Source organism: Bombus fervidus, chromosome 9 (assembly GCF_041682495.2).
Source record: "Bombus fervidus isolate BK054 chromosome 9, iyBomFerv1, whole genome shotgun sequence".
NCBI classification, from domain to species: domain Eukaryota; kingdom Metazoa; phylum Arthropoda; class Insecta; order Hymenoptera; family Apidae; genus Bombus; species Bombus fervidus.
The window spans coordinates 8,436,052-8,461,469 of record NC_091525.1 but is presented as its reverse complement, the minus strand read 5'-3'; the positions used below and the strand labels follow the sequence as shown (position 1 = coordinate 8,461,469).

The window sequence follows — 25,418 nt, the reverse complement described above, 5'->3', positions numbered from 1 at the left end:
TGTACAAATTTCTTCCAATAAATTGAATAATAATATAATTTATTTAACGATGCGATATATTTTGTAATATATCTATAACATAGATGCAACAATACTATATCATAATTATTTCATTACTATATCATCACCATATCATGTCATAATACTGATACGTTGTAATCTATTTTGCAATGATATTATGTTTCAGGGAAGCAAGAAACGTGAGCATCATCTTACTTTCAACTCAGTAATAAAATAAAAACAAATCAAAATTACGTAAAATAATTTATATATGTATACATATAACTACATATGTCTATATTACATTAAACAGGCCCTTTTTTCTTTTCAAATGAGATATGACAATCATATCTTGCATAATATCTCAATTATAACAATTTTTTGTGGATGATTATATAAAAGGTTTTCGTTTTTTGGACAGTAGCAGTCATGTACTTTTTGTTAACATATATGTAAGTTTTGAAAGAATATTGAGTACACTTTCGTGCAAAAGATATGGCTATGTCAGTAAGTGTATATTATGTAACTTAATTTTAATACTGAATCACAGAAACCCTCGTTAATTGGGTAAGCAATAAATTACATTCTTGAAGAAGCCTGCGTACTTCTTGGGAACGAATTTGTGCTTGTATTGAGAAGGAAGTAATTCAATTGTTTAGTATTTTTTGCAATATTTTAAATGTAGAAGATCGTAATTAAATAGAGGTTTAGTTTTTTTTCTCAAATGTACAAATTCGTAATTAAAAATTACGATCACATTAATCTCTTTTTATGGAGAATATAAATGTTTCAAACATCGAGCAAAACAAAAGTTTCAATGAACTTCCTTTCCATTCCACTTATAATAAAAACATATGTGAAGTACTCAAATGTTATTCTAAAGACAGCACAGATGTGACATTCGAAATTATTAATCTAGTTATTACTTTCAAATGTTGTTCCAAACATTTAGCAATATGAATATATCTTCGAAGTTCTTCTGATAATATGCAAATAACAATTTTTACTATATTTATGAAATCGAAGGTATTTCAAAATTAACGCTAAGATTTTCAGATTGCGCTAATTTAACAATCGTTGATAATTTAACCGCAACTCGGGCAGCTTCATCAAGATCATCTATTGGTACAATTTTTAAACCTGCATTTGCAATAAGAGCTTTTGCTTCGTCTACATTTGTACCCTGAAATGGCAACAAAATCATATAAAATTAAATTTATATCAATGCTTTACTTACAGTAATGTACTAATATGTATTTAGAATTATACCTGTAATCGAACAACAACAGGAATTTTTAAGCTAAGTTCTTTAGTTGCGGCGATAATTCCCTCTGCGATAACATCGCATCTCATTATTCCACCAAATATGTTAACCAAAAGAGCGTGGACCTATAATTGATAGAAAAAAAGAATATTTATCAATCTTATCAATATTAGAAATAATAGAATCTATGTTATGTGAACCCACTCGTGAATCTGATGTAATTATTTTAAATGCTTCTTTTACGGCAGATGTAGACGCACCACCGCCTACATCTAAGAAATTAGCTGGTTCACCTCCATGCAATTTTATGATGTCCATAGTAGCCATAGCTAAACCAGCTCCATTTACCATACAACCAATGTTACCATCAAGTGCAATATAATTTAAATCATATTTAGCAGCTTCAACTTCTTTAGTATCTTCCTGACTCCAATCTCTTAAGGAAAATAGTTCTTTTTGCCTAAATTCAGCATTATCATCAAATCTGCACTTGCAATCCAAAGCAAAATCTGTATATTAAAGAATGCAATTTTTAAATGTTACTTTTTATAATGTATAGTGAATTATAAATTTTTAAGATTGAACTTACATTCTCCATTAACATCTTCTGCTAAAGGATTCACTTCTAATAAAAGAGCATCTTTCTTAAGAAACATCTTATACAGGTTCATAATGATGTTAGAAATATAATCTTTAACATTCTGAAGTCCAAGTTTAACAGCAATTCGATCTGCTTGCTCTTTCGTAATACCCTTATGTATATCAATGGGTTCATACATGATAGCACTAGGATTTGTTGCAGCAACTTCCTCAATATTTACACCACCTTGACTTGAAGCTATTATGACTGGACCCTCAAATAAAAAATTTTTTAATTAAATAAGCTGCTCTTCCATTCATTGAAATTACATTTATTTAGCAACTTACACCAAAGGCTCTTTCCATCATAACTGCAAGATAGTATTCTTTACGAGGAAACATTCGTTGTGTAACCATCACTGCATTGCATATCCTACCTGCTTCTCCTGTCTGTTTAGTAATTAACAATTTACCTAACATTTGACTGGCTAATTTTTTTGCTTCTTCTGGTCTATAAAAAAAAAAAGAAAAATTAATTTAATGCAAAGCATACATATCTATCATCACCTGTGCATAATAACTTACGTTTCACACATCTTTACACCACTAATGCTAGTTCCTTTAAAATGTCCCTTTCCTCTGCCACCAGCTAAGACTTGTGCCTTCAAAACAATATCTTTGGTCTTCAAATCAGCAGCAAGTTTGGCAGCTTCATCTGCAGTTTTAGCAACTCCAAATTTAGGAGTTGGAACTCCAGCTTCATTTAATAAACTGTAACTGATGTGTTCATGAACATTCAAATTCCTGACTGATTGCTTTACTAAGTTTGTTTTGCATCCCAGTATCTATATAAATGAAATAGCAAAAATGGATCAATAACAGTAAATAAAGCTTGTGTAACATATATGATAATAATAGACATTAATTGTTTAATACAGAAGAACATAAATAACAAGAACAAAGAAGTACAAAGATCAATCAATGGTAATGACCCACATACTTCTAATCGCATACTTGGCACTTGTACTTTATTTTATCTTGGTAAAGAAATATTCTAACTAATCAAAACAAGAGAAAATAACAAACAGTGAGTATAGTTATTGAAAACAAATGATATAAAATTGAATACTGAAGACAATAAAAAAATGCCAAAACATCTTTTAAAAAAAAAAAAAAGAGTAACTTCGTAACAAAACGAAGTAATCAATAGTGATGATAATCGATTGTTCGAATTTCAAATTTTCAAAAAGAATGACAATTCTTGGTAGTTTGACAAGTAGTGTCATTTTTCACGTAATTGAGTAAATATTAATTAAATACGAATGTACGGAACAGAGTCAATGACCAACGAATCAAAGGTTGATTGTGTAAATGTCCACGTTCATATTGCACAACTGTCATATTCATATTTAGTAAAAAAAACTTGGTTTAGTGCAAGGCCACAATCTTTGGCTTCGAATCGCTTGACCCTGGCGCTCAATTTAGCAGACTACAGATATCTAATATGGTGATTATACCACTTCTGAATTATTGGCGTAAATATCGATGTATTCGTGAAAATGGAATAAAATGACATAAATGAATAGGAATTACCGTAAACGAATAATATAGTACGACACGAAAAATAGAATATTTAATGTACCTTTGACCCATTGAATCGGGCAAAATTTTCAACGATTGAGATAGTCCGAGACAACATGGTGGCCATCTTACTAAAGCCGTGGCAGTGGACTGCCAAAAGTGCCAAATGTAAGCTGCGCTGTCTACGCCTTCATGTCCCCACCTTCCTTGATGTTTCCTACAAATACATGACGCAAACTCCACGGCAATGTCGCGATGGCAGCACCTCTTTATGTTTATTTGAATTTTTTCTGATTTAATTACTCATTTGATTTCTCTCTACTACTGTATTCTAATCTTGGGATATTTTAATTATAGATATAACATTTCAATAATAAGTTCATTGTACAAGTTTTGTAAAAGTTATTATATTTATATGTGAAAAAAATATATTTAGTTTGTTTTGTATAGTTAATTTAATTCTATTGTCGCCATTTAAATACTAGTATTATTCCATTTTATCTTTCACTAGTCTTGAGTCAAAATTAAGCATTCTTTGTTATTCATTCATATAATTATAAAATACCTAAATCTACATAAACTTAAAGAAAAGTAAATCATTTTTAGTACTGACAGTAACAATTTCATGATTAGTAAAAATAATATAGATAATATATTATATTCGAAACTAAAATAAATTATTACATTATAAATTTCGAAAAAAATATTTATTCTTTACAAACATATTTACATCCACACAAATTTATATAATATAAAAAAGGTCAAAAAGGAAAGACATCTAATATTTTATAATATTCAACTTTTTTTGTCAAATATAAAATGATTAATATAAAATAAAACGAATATAATAATTATATCTATGTATGTAATATATCTTTCAAATTGTGTCTCTAAAAATATAAAAATTTATTTCATTTTTACTTTTTCTTGCTTTTGACTTTAGACTTTTCTGCCGATGTTTCTTTGGATGTGAAAGAAATGTCCAAGTTCATAGAATTTGCAGCTTTTATTATTAAAGATAATTTTACAACCGATTCAGCAGCTTGGGCAAAATCATCTACGGAAATAACTTTCAATTGTGCTTCCCGTATCAATCGATGTGCTTCTTCTACATTAGTTCCCTATATGATTAGATTAGATTAATATAAAAAAATTGTGTACAATTTTTCCTCATGTATTAGCGATGAATTACCTGCAGTCTTACAACTACGGGAATATTTAACTGTAACTCTTTGGACGCATTGATAATACCTTTCGCAATTATATCACACCTCATAATACCACCAAATATATTTACGAAAATTGCTTCTACCTAAAAATTAGTAAAATGGTTTTGAACCTTACATTACATATTTTCAAACTTATTGGCAAAAGATATAATTCGAATATTACTTGTTTCAAATTTTAAGTACCTTCGGATCAGAGATTATTATTTTAAAAGCTTCCATCACAGCTTCTTCAGTGGCACTACCACCCACATCTAAAAAATTAGCTGGCATACCGCCATTGTATTTTATTAAATCCATAGTAGCCATCGCTAATCCAGCACCATTTACCATACACCCTATATTTCCATCTAAAGCTATATAGCTTAAATTAAACTTAGATGCTTGGACTTCATTAGGATCTAGTTGTGTGAAATCTTGCAGTGCAAATAGTTCCTTTTGTCTGAACTCTGAACTGTCGTCAAAAGAACATTTACAATCTAAGGCAAAATCTGAAAATACGTAATACTTATGTTATTAACTATCTCTAATTTAATAAAATGAATTCATTAAATTCTTTTTTAAAACATACATTCTCCGCAAATATCTAATGCAAATGGATTAATTTCAAGTAATAATGCATCTTTCTCGATGAATAACTCGTAGAGATTACAAATAATTAACGATGTAATCTTCCTCTCCTCTCCTTCTATACCTAAGTTATCCACAATTTGATTTATTTGTTCAAGTGCTAAACCTTTCATGATATTCACTGGTGTATACGATATAGCTTCCGGATTCGTGGCAGCGATGTCTTCGATATTTACACCGCCCTGTTTAGATACAATTACAACAGGACCCTGTAAAGCATATTTAATTTTTACTTTTAATAATAAATTCAACGATAGTTACAATTAGACTGCAGATACTTATGTATTTATATAAAACTATATAAGAATGTGCACAAACACAAAATTACATAAATTATCAGAAGGAAAGCAAATGTTATAACATTCGGAAAATAAAACCTTTCAAGTTAAAACTCTTTATCTGTACCAATAAAAATATGAATTTGTATAAAGATCCACAGTCTAGTTATAATGAAACATTGCAACTTACATCAAAAGATTGTTCCAACATTACTGCCATATAATATTCTTTACGTGGGAACATACGTGTTGTCACCATTACTGTATTACAAATTCTACCAGCTTCTCCAGTTTGTTTAGTTATTAACAATTTACCTATCATATTACTAGTCAAAGTCTTTGCTTGCTCAGGCCTAAAAATATATGTCAAATACAGTGTATCATAAATATAATAGCACATTATAATAGAGTTGATTTAATTGATTAAACTCACGTTTCACACATAACAACACCGCTGACATTGGTATCTTTAAAATGCCCCATTCCACGTCCTCCAGCAAGAACTTGAGCTTTCAGAACAATATCTTTTGTCTTAAGATCAGCTGCTATCTTGGCAGCCTCATCTGGGGTTTTGGCTACTCCAAAAGGCGGAGTTGGAATTCCACTATTTTTCAATAAAGTATATGCGATATGTTCATGAACTTGTAAATGTCGAGTTTGTTGAACAATGACAGAAGTACGATTTAAAAACTGAAAATATTTTCTTTGATATATTTGCATTTGTTGTATGTGACTACTTAAAATAAATATTGTTACCTGTCTTCCTATTTTTCTAACATAAACTGACGTAAAAGACGAGAGTCTAATGGACATATTGCCGACAAATAATTTTAAACAATTTTATTGCTATACAAAATGAGTTTTTCTAACACATTCACACTGAAAATTGTTTGGCTTTCCAAGAGGGGTGTGAAACAATTATTGTAAATGTACAGAACGTTATAGGATGTTTCTCTTGTAGAAGCATTATACCTTGAATTTGTAAGCTTATATAAAAAATTTGACGAATTCAATTAAATCGAGTAGGCGATGGATATTGAATTCTGAGAGACACTGTATTTATAATTATAATACTACATTATAAAGCAATATTTTTACAATCGAAAAGTATTTCAGTAATAAATTCTTTGTCTTATAAAAATTATTGCATTTATATTCTAAACCACGTCACTGCAGTTGGATGGTACAGTTCAATAAACTATAAAATTATGTTTGATTAAACATAACTTTCATAGTGTAATAAAAATTCTCCTACTTTTTTTATGCGTGTATATATGTATTAAATTATGGTAATAAAGTAAAATAAAAAAGTTCAATTTATATTGTATTTCTATGTATATACTATATGTACTCTGATTATGACTTCCTTATAAGCACTTATATAACTATTAAATACGTATAATAAAGAAAAGAAATTCATTCTACATTATATTTATATTTCATTGATATATCGTGTTCAGTATACTCGAAATATGAATAATCCTCGTACCTATATTAAAAATTTATTCCACGACTCAGACTTATACTTATTTCGAGAACTAATTTGACATCCCTAATAAAATTTCTACAATTTTTATAATTCGAATATAGTTATAGCGTTCATTCTTTTTAATAATATTATACTTTGTCTCTAGATGTATTAAATTCGCGAAATTGAGGCCACATTTTTCAATAAAATATATTAAGTGTGATAAAAAAATAATTCTGCCGAATTATTATTGCAACATAGAAATATATACATAAAAACGAAATAAAAATGTTACTAAAACATTTATAAAGTAGCAAAGAATAAAATATCTGTACTAATAAAAAGTTAAAATTTATTTTTAATATTAAAATATATTGCGAATTATCTTTTCATACAAAAATTTACTATGAATTGCATATTTATATGCAAATCAATTTGTATCAAACTTTTGAACTTAAATATGATGAGGTAATATTAAACATCGAATTTATTATGAATTCAATGTAGTTAATATTTTGGAATATATTTCAAACTTAAATGTTTTATACTTTAAAACTTCAAAATAATTTTCATATAGTTTTAATATACAAACGAAAAAATGGGGAACATTCGAGTTAAATAAATTGATTTCTACTTGATGTAACTTTAATATTAATGCAATTGATAAGAAAACATTATACCTAATATCTATGTTTCAAGCATAAAATTTCTGGCCTCAACAGTCTTATATTCTAAATACAAAACAAACTTTCCTTCTTCAATTTAAAAACTAAATCTATCATTAAGTGTTCTTCCTGTAACACCGAGATTTCCGGACAAGCTATACATGACTTCGCTGAAAGTACGATCATCAACATCTGGTCTTGCGTCTGATGATGGAGTGTTGCGTGTACGAGAACGGGAACGCGATCTTGACCTTGAACGTTGTCGACCAAACATAGGTGATCGACCAACCTGAAATTTATAAATTTCACCATATTAAATTATATAAATTACATAGAACTTGATTTTTTTAAAATTATAACTACCAGTAATAACTTATTAATCATTTTTATTATCATACCATATTCAAATTTTGTACACTTTGTCTAAATGGGGACCTTCCTCTTGGTAATGGGCGCAAACTGTTCACAGCACTTCCGTTTCTGCTTGGGGTAAGAGTAAGAGGGCGTTGATGCGTGCTAGGACTGTACTCATTTCCCAATGTATACATGAAGTTTACATTTGAGTTTGTATTTAATCGCGAGGAACTACAACATTGTATAATTTCAATAAAATCCTAATATAAAGTATAAGATTTTGTAATTGAAAATAAAAAATAATTTACTAAAAAATATTTCAAATTATATGAACTTAATTGTAAGCTACTTAGAACAATAAATGTGAAGATATTTAAGCATACTTCATTCTCATTAATTTTTGTTCATATTGTGCACGTCTTTGTGCACGGGCAATTTGATCTGATCGTAATCCACCAGTAGTAAAGCGACGTTGAGAAGTTAAAATTTGTTGTCTTCTATCTGTGGATCTTTGTTGGAGTGATAATAATGACTTCCCAGCTTGTGGAATCTACAAGAGAAGAAAATAATTAAATTAATGTCAAATTAATTACGTTTATGATTTATTATCTGTAATATTAACTTACTCTGAATTGGTTTTGTAAGGATAATCTCTGGTTCTGTCTTTGTAGCAGCAATTGTTTTGCTCTTTTAACACGATTTCGGTAAGCAATTTGAGCAGGGCTTTGATATCCCAGTCGATTATGAACCGAAGTTGGATCACGTAAATTTGGTAAACTGTTCGTTCGTTTTAATGGAGTCTTATTATTGGTGAAAAAGCCTCCTTGTGTAAAAGTCAAGTTTGTGCGACTTCTACTTCGAGTCAGACCAAATCTATTACCACGACCACGGCGAACATTAAAAGCTCCTCGTGTATTAGGTTTCTGATTTAATGTTAAATTACTTCGTGATCTAGTTAAACCACTGTTTTTCTTATATCGTTTTCTCACAAAACCACCACGCACATTATTATTATTATTGTTGTTATTATTGTTATTTTGCCCAGCTTGCCATGTTTGCTCTTTTTTAGCAGTTCCAACATTACGCTTTACTCTGGTACCTCTACCTCTGAGTCCACTTCGCCCTCGTACACTTCCTCGAGTGCGTTTAGCACCAGTTTTTCCATTAGTAGCCCCGGCCTTTTTCTTTTTCTCCTTTTTCTCCATCTTTATGATTTCATCTTAAAAGGAAGAAAATTCACAAGGTTTAGTGAGCGTACAGTCTTATCAGTGCATGAAGTTAATTTGTATTAAGCTTTAATCTGGAATATGTGAAAAATTTCCTCTTGTATGGATGATGTTGAAGGACAACTCAATATGGCTAATTCAGTTTCTATTTAATTCTTTTAAGTATATTGATCTTTTTCGATATTTATTTTTGTGAATTGTTTCCCTGATTTTCTTCCAATATGTGTATATACTTTCAAAATAATCTCACTGTGTATGGTCTATGTATACACATATATCTATCAATTAATTACAATGAAACTTAAGTAGAATGTAACTTGAAATTTCTGTGTTTATAGATCAGCCTTTAAGTTTAAAATGTGTTTCTAATTCCTTAAATCATGATATCAAATAAAAATTAACAATAAAAATCACATATTCTATATTAAATAAAAAATAACAGACATAGTGAAACACTGCACTTCTGCAGATGACAAGGTTTTACACTTTAAAATACCATTGTTCTGTATAAAATAAATAAATAAGTAAATAAATAAATAAATAAATAATATATATATATATAGGAATGTTTAATCAGATGATATTCATATATTTTTCTTTCATAATGCACTACTTTAGAATTATATTTGTAACAAAAGATTTTATCATATGAAAAGGAACTATTTGTTGCTACATAAAAACTATTATTGGCTAATTTAATTAACAATTATAAATTTCCACGTGTATTATATTCTTTATTTTCTTTCCTTTAAAATATTTTTAATTAAAACTAAATCTTCGTGCATATTAAATTGTTTATTTAATTTTATTTCTGTACTTAATAAATGTCCTTTCTCTCTGTTATTTTCATTGTGATCTTCCATGAGTGTTCCAATTATTTATACACTGATACATAAATTTCATGTGTATTTTCTTGCATACTGAAGATTCTTCATACTTTTGTAATTCTTCACACTTTCTATATCTGCATGTTTATCATATTTCAGTTTTTCTCTTGATTCAATGCATATCTTCAAAATATAATTTTTATATTACATTGTCTGTTTTAATCTGTTCTTCCACTTCAATTTCAATTTAACAAAAACATGCTATTCATTGTTCATTGACAAAGGAAACAGACTATCTATATTGCTATTAATATTGGTTATTACATCAATTATATTTGAACAAAATTATAATTGAATAGATCCATTATTGATGTTTTACAATAGCATAGCGGCATTATTTCTGATAGATATCTACTTTCAGTTGAAGGTAAAGTTTCTCAAGTTGTCTTCTCTTATGCAATTAGTATGTTATCCACAAAATTTTCCACTACATAAGCATCATAAACCAATATTATATTGCCTCCATTGATGTGTTGCTTGTAGACAAAAGTTTGTAGATTACATAAAAATTTCCCTCATTTGTTGAAGTAGATGCCTTCGAGTCGTACATGCAAATTAATAAAATCCAGTTATCTAATAAGTCATTTAATAACTGATTTAGATATAATATTTAATCACATAGATGCTTCTTCTTGCAGTTTTATATATCTTGATTGTTTAAACGATCGCACTCTGTCGGGCTTTTTATTTTTAATAATTTGTTTAATAAAAAATGCTTCTGTTAATTCTAAATAACATTTGAAATATCATGAAGTATTCATTTATATACAATGCATGTTTTTAAGTAACAAATTGCGAACATATTTAATCTTAAACTTAAATTATTCTGGATTGCACACTTGTAACATACATAAATACCATTTTCATTTATAATTTAGTTAAATCCTCGAATTCAACGGCGATTATTATTTGTCGCAGACATTCCATATACTTTCATAGAACGCGTGATGCGTTCAAAAATAAAATCGATTTGAAAATTTTCAGCGTGTTTTTATCTCACGTATAGTGTGTAGCATCTCTCAAGTCCATCAGATGAACAAAGAGAAACTCGAGAAATATGATATAGAAGAGATAAAAATACGACTAAAGTTATGCAAACGTATATCCCACGTAATGAGAAAGTTGACTTCTTTTCCGTAAATCATGAATCATAACTTCGGTTGTGTTATTATCCAAAAATGTTCAGGTTCGTAAATTTTCCATTCGACAAATTTCTCGAGTAATTGGTCAAAAATTGTAAGAAATCCCCTCACCGCCAATCCTACGTAAATCATAGTATTTTTCCCAGAATGCATAAATTCTTCATGGCGGATATATTTTTCTTCTTTACTACCACTGTCGTTAGTAGAAGCCTGTTATCTACTTCGTTCCTATTTCGTTGAAATTGAATTGGTTCTTTTGAAAAAGTCCGGAATTCATATACACTTGGTTATTCGATCATCGGTATAAATAGCGAGGACATTTTTCTTCCAGCGATTAGAAAAGACACCATACATCCTCTCATAAGTAAACATCGATTAAAATGTCTGCCTTTTTTTTGCTTAATAATTAATTAGGGGGACGAAACGATCCTGTATCAAAAGTTGGTTCATCGTCTGACACAGATACGTTTCTTTGTTTTATTTTCTTAGAGATCTATTTACCATTTTGGATGTTAAATGAACGAAAATAAATGTGGATATATATCTACGTTGTATAATTTTCATCGCCATTTTGAATTCGTGCAAAGGAAGAAACAGTAGCCGTACGCTCACCCAGGATTATCAGCAAAACTGCTAGATTTTCGAGACTCTGGCCACTTACCAAGCGACATGTTCACTTTCGCATCAATCTCAGACATATTTCGTTCGTTCTGTTTTTATCTTTGTTATTCTTTCACACGCGAAAAATACACGAGGACCGCAAATAAATCACCCGAATACTATCACCGTAACGTCACCACAGACCACATGCAACAATATCACACGACGCACGGATCGCGAATGAACATAAATGGTCACTCACAGGAAGTAATTGCCAAATCGTACCAGAAGTTGTCGCTTCTTTCGCACCGCGAAAATTTCGAATGGGTCGGTTGCTGCCGATAATCTTTTTATTAATACATTGCGGATTTTTATACATTTTTATATTTTTATGAACATAACTACGGAAATGACTAACTAGAAATTTGTTTCATGTACTAAATAATCTACTTTGAATATTTTGTTGCACCTTTGTCAATATTGTTGCTACTTGAAGAGGTGAATAATAAAGAATTGCAAATTTTATGGGAAATTGATTTACATTAGAAATTTAATAATTATTCAAGAAAAATACATTTTACTTTACGAGTATAGCAAGTGAATTGTTTTAAAAAAATAAAAAAAGATTACATTTTAAAAATGCATACTAAAAAATTTAGGTATAATTTATTATAAAATAAATCTTATTTCATATTTAGGTAATTTTATTTCATTTTAACTTCTTGCCCTATTTTTCTATGAAGAAGAAAAATTTTAATTCGGCTCTGCTGATTGGATGATGCGTGCACAATGTTACGTGCTAGCACAAGAACCTTACGAATTTGAAAAGAATTATGCTCTTTGCAACTCTGTCTATAGTCCAGACCATTCAAAATTCCTTTTCATTGGGATGTTAATTCCTTGTATAGGGATATTATTGTTATATAAATAAGATTGTTATGAACAAACTTTATAACAAATTGTGGTTTCTTTACATAATTTGGTAGCCCTGTGTATATTCAGTTGTTAAGAAACAATAGAAAATTGTGTATATGAAAATAATTTATCACAAAGATAAATAATTAATGTTTCAAACAGAATAATGGATGAAAAAAGAGTAAAATTATATTTCTGCTCAAATTAATTAGTTTTATGAAATTAAAATTGATATCATTCATACAAAAATTAATTTCTATACTTATAGTTACAGTTTTCTTATTTGTTCTCTACCTCTGAACCACTACTTTCTCAAGATGCAATTAGTAGGATTTCTGTACCAAAGGTACCTTTGCAGAAGGATGATACAGTTCTTGAAAATGATGATACAGATTTGCTATCACATAGTGATATGAGTTGGGAAACTATGGAGGATAGATACATGTTATTTGAAATTGCATCTAATGATTCTATATCAACTACATCAAAGTCTTCATCCAATGTAAATTTTGCTTAATATAAAACTAATTTTATTTTATGATATAATTGAAATAATTATAATTTATTCGTTTTCACAGTCCAATCTTTCATTTTCATTGCTTGATCAAATATCACTTTCAGTAGATCAAAAAATAATACAATGTGCAACTGAAAACAACTGGAGTAGTTATGCTCTAGATATCAGTTTATGGGATGATGGTAGAGCACCAGTTATGAAATTAAGAAATCTTAAAGAAATATCATTTGATGATTTAGAATTCTGTGGATATCTTACTGACAGACTAATAGGAGTTGGAAAGTCATTCTTGACTAAATCTCCTGAAAATAGTCTTTATATATTAAGCAAATGTATTATGAGAAATATGGTATATTATTTTATATTAGAAACATAATATTTTATAAAACAAATATGATGAAAACAACCTTTTTGCAGTCACTATCAAATATTACAATGTTAAGTTACCACCGTTATTTACAATATATTGATCTTGCATATAATTATATTACAAATTTATCACCTCTGGGAGGGGTTCCCTACTTAATATACTTAAATGTAGCACATAACAGAATGAATACTATTTTAAATTTTTCACCTCCTTGGTATTTGACATATGTAAATTTATCATACAATTATATATCAAAAATGTATGATATTAGTGATTTCTGGAGTATTGTTCACTTGGATTTGTCACATAATGCAATTGAAACCATTACTGGTTTGCAAAATTTGAAGTTAGCATGCCTTTTTATGTAATTAAATAAAATATGACTTCATTTATGCATTACATATTTTATTTTTAGATATTTAAAATATTTAAATTTATCATATAACTTAATTGAGTACATTGAAAATTTGGATAGATTAAATATTCAAGAACTAAATTTAGAGGGTAACTGTATACTGTCATATAAATCTGCCATTCCTGGATATGGCATAAGTACTTTATCTGATTTGCGGAAATTATATTTAGGATATAATAAATTGTCTACTTTAGAATTTTTTAAGGTAATAATTCCATATTTAATAATTAGATGAATATTTAAACTGTAACAATGTGTTTAAAACCATAGGATGCATATAGTTTACGTGTGATAGATTTAAAGTTTAATAGAATCAATGATTTATTAGAATTATTAAATCTCACTGGTTTAATACAAGAAGTAGATTTTAGAGGTAATAGTTGCACAAAATGGCCTAATTATAAAGCTGTACTTCTATTTTCCATACCAAGTATACAAATTATCGATGGTGTTAATGTATCTACTTCAGAAAAGGTATATAATCAAGTATTGATAATTATCAACTTATATAAATTATTAAAGAATTTATTTAAATAGATTGCTGCAGTTGCTCTATTTGCACCACCAGTAGATTTAACAGCTGCTCGCACTATAACAAAGTTAACTTTATTAGAGCAATTAAATATTCCTAAAATTGATCTTCATGTAACACCATATGATGAAGTGAGCCCACCTATAATAATACTCACAGGTCCAAGTGCAGTGAGAAAATTATCTTTGGCTCTTCACGCAGCCCAAACATTATCAAAAAAAGTAATACTCTAATTAATTTTCATTATGTCAGATTAAAATAATAATTTATCACAGGTCCAATATTGTCAGTGGTATACAACAAAAAGCTCAGAAGATGAAAGTGAAAATCAATTTTACATTTTTGTAGATAGAGAAGAATTTAATGATATGTCTCGTCATGGAGAATTTTTAGCAATTCAAGAGAGATTAGGATACAGCTATGGATTTCGTTAGTTAGATAAATTAAATTTTCTATAAAAATATCTTTCAAGATGCTTTTATTTATATTTATATAGATCACAATCAAATTACTTCCTTAAAATTAAGAAATAAAATTGGTATAACACAAACGGATTTACATGCAACCATTCAAATGCGTAACCGGTACTCTAATAGTAGAGCAGTTCTTGTGCTCCCAAAAAATGAAGAAATCCACCGTGAATGGATACAAGAAAGGTTTTATGTTTATACATGTACTAAAGATAGTAAAGAAAATTTATTATCTGAAGAAAGTTCAGCAATACCCATAGGAAGTGATATAAATTTTATTAAAGAAATTATAAATGATGTAGGAACAATTTCATATCTTTATTATACCACTCATAGTGCTACAAATATTATTTTAAACTTGCTTATAGATTATAAGAGATCTTAAATTACTTCCCAAAATTCCACTGGCAACAGAGACTGATGATAAAACAACTCATAATACATTGGAAAATGTAACAATATTTGATGATGAAGCTGTGCAGGGTACAACAGAAATGAAAGACAAAACATCACATTATATTAAATTTCACGAACATGACATTAATTCACATTTTGATGATAAAGGATTACGAGTATTGAGTTTACTTAGCATTAGAGGTATGCAGGATCTGGATGGGCATTTTTTTCGATACCGGGACCGGTTATTGAAATTTTCGGAATTCTCGAAATTGACAAGTTTCTCGAGAACGTCCGGGTTTCTCGAAAGTAATTCGCATGTAAAACAGATGATTTTTCTATGTTTTCAGACAGTATTGTGTAATAATATTGTTACACTGAACAGGATAAGATTACTGTTTGAAATTGTGGAGAAACTAACATTTTTACATGCGATTTCAAAATAAAATAATATATTTAGATATTACTTACTTGGTGCACTATTTCCACTCAATGTTCCACATTTCATAATTTTATATTAATAAATTAAATAAGTAAAAATAACTAAATAAATAAATTTCATAATATGATTTCCGAAAACGCCTAAAAAATAGAAAATTTGAACTTATTCATTAAAGCGGGTCTTGATACAAGTGATTTTTTGAGGATCCGGATTTTCTTAAGAAATACGATACTTTCATGAACTCGACCCAATCTGATGTGTTTCTATTTCATTCCAATTATCGGGTTTCATACATTTTCTGGTTCTTGCATACCTCTATCTAACACACAACAGCTGTAAGTAATTTTATTTATTTATTTTTTTTCTTTTTTTTTTTAGGTAATTTTAGATGAGCATTCAAATGTTATAGTGGAAGATGAACAATTAAGGCGTAAAAGACATCAAGCAAAACTTTTGCAGCGTCGTAATACATTGATTCGAGGAATAGTACCTTCATTTACAGATGAACTTAGTGAATCAAGTGAAGAACTATTAACAAGAAAAGTTTGTATTGAATATTTTACTTTTCTTTCGACAGGCAGGGTGTCATTGTTTTCAATTAATATATGTATAAGATTATATAGGTATAAAATAATACAAATCTGTAATTTATTTTAAGTCGCCAGAAATGGAAAAACCAGAACATATGAAAGATTTCTATACCGACTTGATATTAAATTCAAGAAAAATGTACCTAGATCAACATGTGAATAAGCCTGGATTTTTTTCCTTAGTGGTAACATGTCTTTGATAAAAGTAAATTAAGAATGCCAAATTCATAATTTATCATTAGAAAAACTTTTGTATAATCATCATTTTTCAGCTACTATCAGATGATTATTTTAAAGCATTTAACAAATTAATTAATTTTATTTATGAATTATACACAAATTATTCTTTTCAAGAACCTAAATTTTTAGCAGAACTTAATCATTTTTCAAAGATTGCTATTCCGGCAATGATCGATCCCATTATTGATGAGATAAAGCAGTAAGTTCCAATTTTTTTTTATATTGATTGCTATGTATAATATCATTTGGATTTATTGATTTGTAGATCTTTATCAACACCTATATTACAAAGAAGAACTTTGTTGAGAATGTATGGTGTTACTTCATGGAAGGATTTGATGCCTAGTCAAATAGTAGAAGATTCAACTGATGTTGCTGATTAGGTACAAGATAAATGTTCAGTTATATAACTAGTTAATCCACTCATAATTTATTTTTTGAAGTTTTAATTTTACTGGTTATATGATTATCTTGTACAATTTTATTGTATTTTATTGATAACAGTCTGTTTTTAAATAGTAATATATATGTTACAAAAAATGAACACATTCTTTTAGAAATACTTTCATACAAGGAACTCTTAATTGGCATAAGAATACATATTTATAATTGCTTTACTTATTTATGCACAGTTGATTTATATGTTATCCTGCTAAGTTTAAAAAATATGATAATAGTTACACATGTATATGATAAAAAATAATTGGATTTATTTAAAGCGTTTTTCAAGTATATTCTAATAAAGTAATTATTTGTTAGAAATTTAAAGTTTCTGTTTTAATGCTCAATCACATATGCATTTTATCAATAGAAGGAAGATTATTGCTTAAAAGTGATATATCTGATGGTTCTATGATTACATGTAAATTTGTATTATAGTTTGTACTTCCCAAGGATATTTTTTGGTCACTAAATGTAACTGCAAAGGAATTTTCGTCAATTTGAGGTAAAGAATTTTGTAGAAGTACAAATCTTGCTTGATTGTCAATAATGTCTAGTTTAGAACGATTCATTTGAATCCAAGTTTCTTGTAATACACTATGTTCAGAATCTACCTTTTTTGATAGTTCATGATGTTCTGGTTCAATTTGAAGAAGTGTACATTGTGATTGTTTAAAATCAGATTCACTATTCACATTAGAATGATACTTCATATGATCATTTAAGCTTTTTTTTTGTTCAAATATCAAATTACAATGATTACATCTGAAAATGAAGTTGTTAAGATAAGTATTATGTAGGAATTACAAGCTTTTAAATATACTTACTGGAATTGCGTTTCTTTAACTTTCTTTGTCTTATTTTCGTGTGGATCATGAATTTTTTGATGGGCAAGCAAATTATATCGTTCTGCAAAACGTTTTCCACACACTGTACAGCTATATGGTTTTTCACCTGTATGGACTCGCATATGCCTTTTCAAATGAGATGTTGAAAGTAAAGACAAATCACACATCTAAAACACAGAAATACTTAACTGTTTTGTATATCATGTTTTTATGCTAGTAATTACTTACTTGACACTTATAAGATTTTTTACCACTATGTGATAATCTGTGCATATTGTATGATGTATGGTGTATGAATCTTTTACCACACAATTCACATTGATAGGGCATTTCACCAGTATGCATTGGTAAATGCCTCATAAGTGCTCCTTTTTGTGTAAAACACTTTTTACAAAAATTACATTGAAATGGATTTATTCCATTATGCATTCCAACATGTATTTCCAATGCATGTTTATGTTTATATGCCTGACCACATTTTTCACACATGTACGGTCTTAATGTTGAATGAGTTTTCATGTGTGTTTTTAATTCAGTTGATGTTTTCCATACTTTATCACAAATAGGACAAGAATATTTTAATGATTTTAAATCATACTTTGGTATCTTTATTGATTTTATAGGTATTTTTATTGGGTCAACTGCTGACACTATATATGTATTATAAAAATTTAAACAATAAGTAATGAATACATAATTTTAAAAAAGGAAGCTTATGAATAATAAATAAAATATCACCTGTTGTGTTCACAGTATTTTCTGTTACTTCTATAATATTTTCAACATTTTGTATTTGTAATATATTGTCAGAAAATGTGGATTCTGTTTTTACAGTGTTTTTTGATTCACTCTCAGAATCTGTCAGTGAAATACAGCTTTTTTCTCCAACATGAATTTTTAATGCATGCATATTTCCTGCAAACAAATATCAACAAATATTCCTATATATTTCTGTTATTAATTTTACATTTATTTTTATTGTTTTAAATAATCTCTCTTTACCTTGTGAATTAATATTACATGTATTACCACCATTAGTTAATGGCACTGAATTATGCAATATATCATTTTTTAAAATTTCATCTTCTCTTATGTCTTCATAAATATTATAATCAAATGACTTTGTGCTATCTGTTTCATTATTATTGATTGTTTCCTTTCTTAAGTGTTTCTTTGCTTTTGTATTTGAAATACTTATATTTTGCATTATTGTATTATCTTGAACACATTGTTCTTGTACTATTTCCTCTACTTGAGTAGCATTTTGTAAATCCAATACCTTCTTTAAGTTTTCATTACTATTATATAATTTTTTTGCTTCTAATGCTATGTTTGTACTGATATTCAATTTTGTACCATCGTACATTGATCGTTTAACATTTTTTCTTCTTTCACAAGCACGATATATTTTCAAAATCTCACAACGTATGTTTAAAACAGTTTTCTGTGCTTGTTCTAACATTTGAAACAAATTGTAACATTGCAAACAAATGTAAGGGTCTTGTAATTCAAAAGTAGCTATACGAAGTACTCGTGATACAAAATTTACTAACAATTCTCCTTGACGAGGGAAAGATGTAGAAAATATATTTACAGAAGATGAAGGATCAATTTTTATATCGCATATTGAGCAAAATATATTAAACATTGGCATCATTTTGTTTTACCATTAAAAGTTGATCAAAACGTTTAATTGATTATTAAACTCCTACTTTTACTTAACTCTTTTTTAATAGTATATGTTGTTACTTTATAATAAATAACAGATATAAATATGACCATTTTGTACGATAATCGTGTATTATTCTTTGACAGTGCATCTTAAATATAACCTTTACTATACTCCGCGACATAACATATCGATAATAATTTTATGTACAGGATAATTTTGAAATCGTGTTGTGTCTCATACAATTGATAAAGTATATTTAATATTTGTTTCTTCAACTATAAGTCATAAATTATAAATTACAAAATACAATTCTTCATATGATTCCATAGTGGGACATGAAACACTATAAGCATCTAGCGGTGAAAAAGTAAAACTAATCGACATGTGGTAAAATTAAAAAAATTCAAATTTCTTGGTTCCTAGGCAGAATTAGCGAAACTAATCGCAGTAAAAATTTTCGCTGGTAGGTGGCATCATGGCTGGGTGATTGTAGTTTTTAGTAGCCCGCCAACTGGACAATTTTTTAAATCTGTTTAAAACTAAGTAATCAGCGAGATTATTTAAATAAAATTAATTTCAATTAATTCCATAGGTTCTAAACATCCGTTTGAGCTCTGGTAAGTTAAAAAATTCTGCCTAGAAATCGAGAAGTTTATTCATTTTGCTGTTAATTCAAAATAATTAATTCCATATGTATATACATTTCAAGCGCAAATATTTTAAGATTAAATGTTGAGAACGGTATGTTTATTAACCTCGGTGAATTTGTTTTTTTATGCTGTACAAGGATAATGAAAGATAAATACATGGTTCCATTAAAAAGAGTGGCAATGAATTTGAAATCTCATGAAACAATGATCATGGATAAATAATATTTCCACCATTGCACGTGTTCCTTGAGATACTGTAAATTTATTCAGGGAAGTGTTTTCATACAATAATAAATAAGGCAGATATCTGGGTGATCCCATGTAGCTGAACTAACCTGTGTTATAATACTGCAATAAAATATGTTGATGCAGAAAATGTTTCTGTTTTTATTCATTTCATAAATAAAAATTCTGTACACAGTACATAAAATATCAACTACATTATATAATGATTGTCTTTTTGGTCTAATTAGATTATAATAAATAAACAAAAAGTTATTACATATATCATATTTTTCAAATATCGTTTTTTTGCTAAAAAGAAAGTATATTTATATATTTAATTATATAAATTTTACTTTAAAATTATTCTAATTTTAAAATTTGATCTATATCAGAATCTAAATCTGATATTTCTGATATAGATTCTGCATGTAAGGTATTAGGCATTTCATCTCTTAAATTACGCGGTGCTGGTTGTGGTAGCGAATCATTCGTTTCTTTAGGATTTGTTACAGATGCTTGAAATGGATTTACTAAAAGAGAATTTATACTAGCAGAATTTATTTGTTCGTTGCTCTTAATTTGATTCTCTTTATTTTGCATGTATGTTGAAGAAAATATTGTTTCAATCGATCCTACAGGCTTCTGTCTTACCATATTTAGCTAAAAGAAAATACGTATAGTTTAATATCATTAAACACAACAAGTTTTGTAATACCTGGTCTTTTTACCTGTGCTTCAAGCTTTTTTGATATTTCCGCAATTTTATCACTTTGTGCAGTCCTTAATACAATATTACTTGAACCTTTATAATCTTCTGATTGAGACAAATGTTTTTGCTTGTCAAACATACTACATAAACGCAAAATTAAAATTATTTATAAAATTACTATAGTACTATATTATTTATTTCCTACATGGAGCATAGATAATTTACGCACCTCGAAGAATTCCAATTACTCTCATTTAACTCTTCTTTGTCCGTAACATCATCGGAAGATGATTTTATACTTTCATTATTAGTTAAATCAAAAATAACTTTTTTTTTTGTCAAACTACTTGCTGAACCAGTTGTAGATTTTAAAACACTTTTATTATGTTTTGGAGATATAAAAATACTTTGTAAATCCTGTTGCATATTTGAATTATCTATACTACTGTTTTCAATAGATTTGTTATTAGCTAAATCTTTATCATTTGGTATTATCTTAAGAGTTTCAAGAGTAAATAAAGATTTCATTTTGTTGAAAGAATCTCTTCTTATTGAAATCTCTTGAGAATTTGTTGTATGTTGTATATTTTCCGAAGATTTTGAATTGGGAGAAAATTGTAATAATTTTTCTATACTTTGGTAATTTGCAGTTTTTGTAGCTTTTGCAGGCATTGATTCATTTTCGAGTATATTTCTAGCAAAATCCTTATCTTCTGGTATAGAATGAAATTTATTTGATGTTGTTGCTTGGCCTAAAAAAAATGTTATTGGAAGTATTTCTTTTCAGAGAAATTTATTCATATATGAATAATAATAATTACCAGAATCATGTTGATGATTAAGGTCTTTCGCAACCATTGATTTGACAGTGATTATTGGTTTATGTAGAGGTGAGTTTTTAATTTGTTTCACATTTTTAGTAACCTTTTTCTTCTTAGATATTTTATTAAGAACTTCTTCAATTATCCTTAATTTAATCTGATGATATTTTGGAGTCTTCTGTGTTAAATTAAAAAAAAATAATGTTAATATTTTTTACATAATAAATTTACATAAAAAATTTAATACGCATTTGTCTTACTTTTGCAGTTAATTTGTGATGATGCTTTAAAATATCTATTTTCTGTTTGAATGTTGCTTTTGGTATTCCTTGCCATTCTGGATCTACTCCTAAATCTCTTAATTTCTGTTCAAAAGTTTCCATTAAACTAGTTTGTAATCTTTTATAAAATGAACTATGTCCTGTCATTTTTTTAGGTAAATGTGTTTTATGTTCATGAAATGGGGAGTTATTGTGAATTGCAGTAACACTTTCTGTGCTTGAGTCAGAAACAAATGATTCTGAATTTGATGCAAATGATACATTGTCCTCTAAGGATTCTGATATTTTCGTATTTTTAATGTCAGATAAAAACTCGTTGGATACGCTTTTATTAAAAATATCCTGCAGGTTACTTGTGCCAGGTTCGTCACTTTTTATAATTACGTGATTATATTTTGTGTGTTCATAATCATTTCCTTTTTCAGGCATTGGAATTTCTGTGTCTGAAATATTACTTGAACTGTAATACTCTAAATCCTTTTCAATAGTTTTCACAGGATCAAATATTGTATTATTTGTATTTTTTATATCTTTTTGCTTAACATTTCTTTTATTTTCATGCATAGTGGATTTGTTTCTGGAATTCGAAACTTTCTTTAAATGAGTATTTTCTACTGTTAATGGAAGCACTTTACTTGATAAACTTGAACTTATTGTAGTGTCTATCGCACTATTTCCAACAGCAATTTGCTCAGTTTTTGTATTTGTGCCATTCTGTTTTGAATTAGTTTTATCTGATGCTTTTAAAATTTCATTAAGTTTGTCTAATATTATAGGTGGACTACGTCTTTTCAGTGAATTATTTTCGAAATCTTTATTTTTTTCATTCAATTGTGAAACATTTATTTCCTGTGATAGAGATTGTAACTGTTTGCTTTGTTTCAATAAGATATCCAACTGATTCGCAGTTTGACGTTCAAAATCGTTAACTTTTGCTTCATACTTGGCTTTCATATCATCAGCTGCACTTTGTGTTAATTTTAATTCTGTGATAAGCCTCTCAACATCTTTTTGATGCCGATTCTCCAAATGTTCTATTTTTGATTTCCAATAATTTTCCTGAGATTGTAATTTTGCATGCATACTCTCTATGTCTGGAGTAAGCTGTAAAATGTTTACAAAACAAATTAATAAAATTCATTTCACGAAAAGTATATTTTACTTACCTTGTCAAGTAATTGATTCTTTAGCTTTTGAAATTCTTTCTCTTGCTGATTTATTAATGTTTGGACGTTTGTTTCAGATGTGTGTTCATGCATGACTTTTTCCTTTTGCCTTAAATTCTGTTGAAATATTGATATGTATATACATATACACATACATATGAATATTTATATTATCATTTAAATCATTAGTAAGAAGTTTTCAAATTTATTTACTTTATACATACATGTATTTCATCAAAAAGCATGGTCTTCAAATTTTTTATTTCTTCTTGATATTCTTTATACTCTGAATGTTCTTTAGATTTGTTACTATTGTATCTAAAATTTTCATTTTCACTCTCAGCTTGTCTTCTATTATAACTTAATATTTTTTTCTCTGGAATCCTTTCAGACTCGTTTCTTATCACCTTTTCTGTTTCATTTAATCTTTCTTTTAAATTCTTTATTTCATTATGCAACTTCTCAGTTTCACTGCGATAGTGCTCATGTATGGGAGAAGCAGACATGTATAACTCTGATGCATAAGCATGACGACGTATAATATGTGCACTTACAAACATAGGAGATATAAAAGATTTTGGACAATGTGGACACTAGAAAAATAAAATAGTTTAATAAAATTATTGCACGATTAAAACTAGTATTTTTCTGTGGACAAAATGTTATTACAAAAATTTTATTACAAAAATTATTTCAATAAGAACAATTAATACATATTCATAATTTTATTACTTTGTAAATTTCACCATTAGTATCTCCAATTTTAGTTTCTATTAATTTACTTTTTTCCTTTACTTTCTCTTTCATATGTTTCACTACTTCTTCTAAAGCAGTTATCTCTTTTTTCAATTTAACATTTTCTTCAATTTTTGATCTTAGTTCATCTTTTAGTATAATTACACTATGATCTAAATATTGTTTACAATATAATAAATATTCAACTGCTAACTGTGCAAGACAAAAGAGTTTTACAAAGTTGGGATCTAAGATTTTAACATCGTATTCACTTTCTAAACAATAATCTATTACATTATTTATATTATCATCAATGGAATGGAAATCTCTTTCTCTTATAATTCGATCTATATCTATGTTACCTAAAATAAAAGGGAATTTTAAATATGGATTAAATATATCTGTTTACAAATCATAATGGTAAAGAATACATTTGTTATATTGCATACTTATACGATTCCAATCTATGCGTGTTCTGGATCTATGCATATTGAAATAAAATCCAGATTCTTTTGCTAATTTTGGAAAATCATGACACCATTTGGTGCCAATACGAAATGAAAATGCCATTACTGTATTTACAAGCTGTTGATGCCTATTCATACATTATTTCTAGCTACTATTTCATAACTATTAATTAATTAGAAATATAATATTATAAAAAGTGATAAATGCAAATTGTGTTATTAACTTCATGATTCTGGTATTTACAAATATATAACACTATTTATTGTTTTTATACATTTTGAAGGTTAGAAGAAAACATAAACAAAATTTAACAGATATGATATATTTAGAGAGTACTATCTATTTCAAGTATGTCTATAGATTTCATTCATTTGTATATCAAATTTTTTCATTAGGATTTAATTTAAAAACGTGTGGAATGAGTCAAATATTCAAATAAAATATTTAAATAAAATTATTTTTTAAATAATTTAATTATACAACTAAGAGTATTAGAATTGTTTCATACTCAAATCCTAATAAATTATTTGTATATTTAAACAATTTTAGGTTGACAAATTTTGGAATTAAATAAATATTAAGTGGAATATATGATTTATTTAAAAAAATGAGAAA

At 27.9% G+C, this 25,418-nt stretch overlaps 6 protein-coding genes across 10 annotated transcripts; 1 reads left to right on the top strand and 5 right to left on the bottom strand.

The window, feature by feature from the left end:
* Positions 1-250: 250 nt before the first annotated feature.
* Positions 251-3,646, bottom strand: LOC139991199 (succinate--CoA ligase [ADP-forming] subunit beta, mitochondrial-like). The gene is made up of 7 exons (XM_072011145.1): positions 3,486-3,646; positions 2,429-2,688; positions 2,192-2,354; positions 1,854-2,118; positions 1,469-1,773; positions 1,270-1,389; positions 251-1,183 (listed from the first exon to the last, which is right to left on the bottom strand). Exons 1-7 carry the CDS (start codon positions 3,549-3,551, stop codon positions 1,013-1,015), a joined length of 1,350 nt encoding a protein of 449 aa, XP_071867246.1. The 5' UTR covers positions 3,552-3,646; the 3' UTR covers positions 251-1,012.
* Positions 3,647-4,109: 463 nt separating this feature from the next.
* Positions 4,110-6,454, bottom strand: LOC139991197 (succinate--CoA ligase [ADP-forming] subunit beta, mitochondrial-like). Of its 2 annotated transcripts, XM_072011137.1 has the most exons (7): positions 6,315-6,454; positions 5,992-6,248; positions 5,749-5,911; positions 5,222-5,489; positions 4,837-5,141; positions 4,617-4,736; positions 4,110-4,545 (listed from the first exon to the last, which is right to left on the bottom strand). In XM_072011137.1, the coding sequence occupies exons 1-7, from the start codon at positions 6,369-6,371 to the stop codon at positions 4,342-4,344; spliced, it is 1,374 nt and encodes a 457-aa protein (XP_071867238.1). In that variant the 5' UTR covers positions 6,372-6,454; the 3' UTR covers positions 4,110-4,341. The 2 variants fall into 2 exon arrangements, with proteins under 2 accessions (XP_071867238.1, XP_071867236.1); XM_072011135.1 differs by having other exon boundaries at positions 5,992-6,371.
* LOC139991202 (uncharacterized) lies at positions 6,386-12,155 on the bottom strand. 2 transcript variants are annotated; one of them, XM_072011149.1, is made up of 5 exons: positions 11,962-12,155; positions 8,672-9,264; positions 8,429-8,595; positions 8,090-8,276; positions 6,386-7,980 (listed from the first exon to the last, which is right to left on the bottom strand). In XM_072011149.1, the coding sequence occupies exons 1-5, from the start codon at positions 11,996-11,998 to the stop codon at positions 7,789-7,791; spliced, it is 1,176 nt and encodes a 391-aa protein (XP_071867250.1). In that variant the 5' UTR covers positions 11,999-12,155; the 3' UTR covers positions 6,386-7,788. The 2 variants fall into 2 exon arrangements, with proteins under 2 accessions (XP_071867250.1, XP_071867249.1); XM_072011148.1 differs by having other exon boundaries at positions 10,089-12,149.
* Positions 12,156-12,692: 537 nt separating this feature from the next.
* On the top strand, positions 12,693-17,555 carry LOC139991104 (uncharacterized). The gene is made up of 15 exons (XM_072010918.1): positions 12,693-12,996; positions 13,090-13,317; positions 13,394-13,681; positions 13,750-14,048; positions 14,118-14,322; positions 14,388-14,591; positions 14,655-14,870; positions 14,925-15,078; positions 15,146-15,417; positions 15,488-15,835; positions 16,161-16,241; positions 16,336-16,500; positions 16,616-16,732; positions 16,820-16,986; positions 17,053-17,555. Exons 1-15 carry the CDS (start codon positions 12,982-12,984, stop codon positions 17,168-17,170), a joined length of 2,877 nt encoding a protein of 958 aa, XP_071867019.1. The 5' UTR covers positions 12,693-12,981; the 3' UTR covers positions 17,171-17,555.
* Positions 15,417-20,125, bottom strand: LOC139991194 (uncharacterized). Of its 2 annotated transcripts, none has more exons than XM_072011130.1 (5): positions 19,079-20,125; positions 18,815-18,991; positions 18,305-18,726; positions 18,056-18,243; positions 15,417-17,993 (listed from the first exon to the last, which is right to left on the bottom strand). In XM_072011130.1, the coding sequence occupies exons 1-5, from the start codon at positions 19,731-19,733 to the stop codon at positions 17,576-17,578; spliced, it is 1,860 nt and encodes a 619-aa protein (XP_071867231.1). In that variant the 5' UTR covers positions 19,734-20,125; the 3' UTR covers positions 15,417-17,575. The 2 variants fall into 2 exon arrangements, with proteins under 2 accessions (XP_071867231.1, XP_071867232.1); XM_072011131.1 differs by having other exon boundaries at positions 18,305-18,627.
* Positions 20,126-20,765: 640 nt separating this feature from the next.
* Dzip1 (DAZ interacting zinc finger protein 1) lies at positions 20,766-25,148 on the bottom strand. Of its 2 annotated transcripts, none has more exons than XM_072011127.1 (9): positions 24,785-25,148; positions 24,396-24,697; positions 23,825-24,193; positions 23,601-23,717; positions 22,414-23,538; positions 22,154-22,331; positions 21,562-22,084; positions 21,352-21,472; positions 20,766-21,283 (listed from the first exon to the last, which is right to left on the bottom strand). In XM_072011127.1, the coding sequence occupies exons 1-9, from the start codon at positions 24,936-24,938 to the stop codon at positions 20,984-20,986; spliced, it is 3,189 nt and encodes a 1,062-aa protein (XP_071867228.1). In that variant the 5' UTR covers positions 24,939-25,148; the 3' UTR covers positions 20,766-20,983. The 2 variants fall into 2 exon arrangements, with proteins under 2 accessions (XP_071867228.1, XP_071867227.1); XM_072011126.1 differs by having other exon boundaries at positions 24,333-24,697; positions 24,785-25,145.
* Between the last annotated feature and the right edge of the window lie 270 nt (positions 25,149-25,418).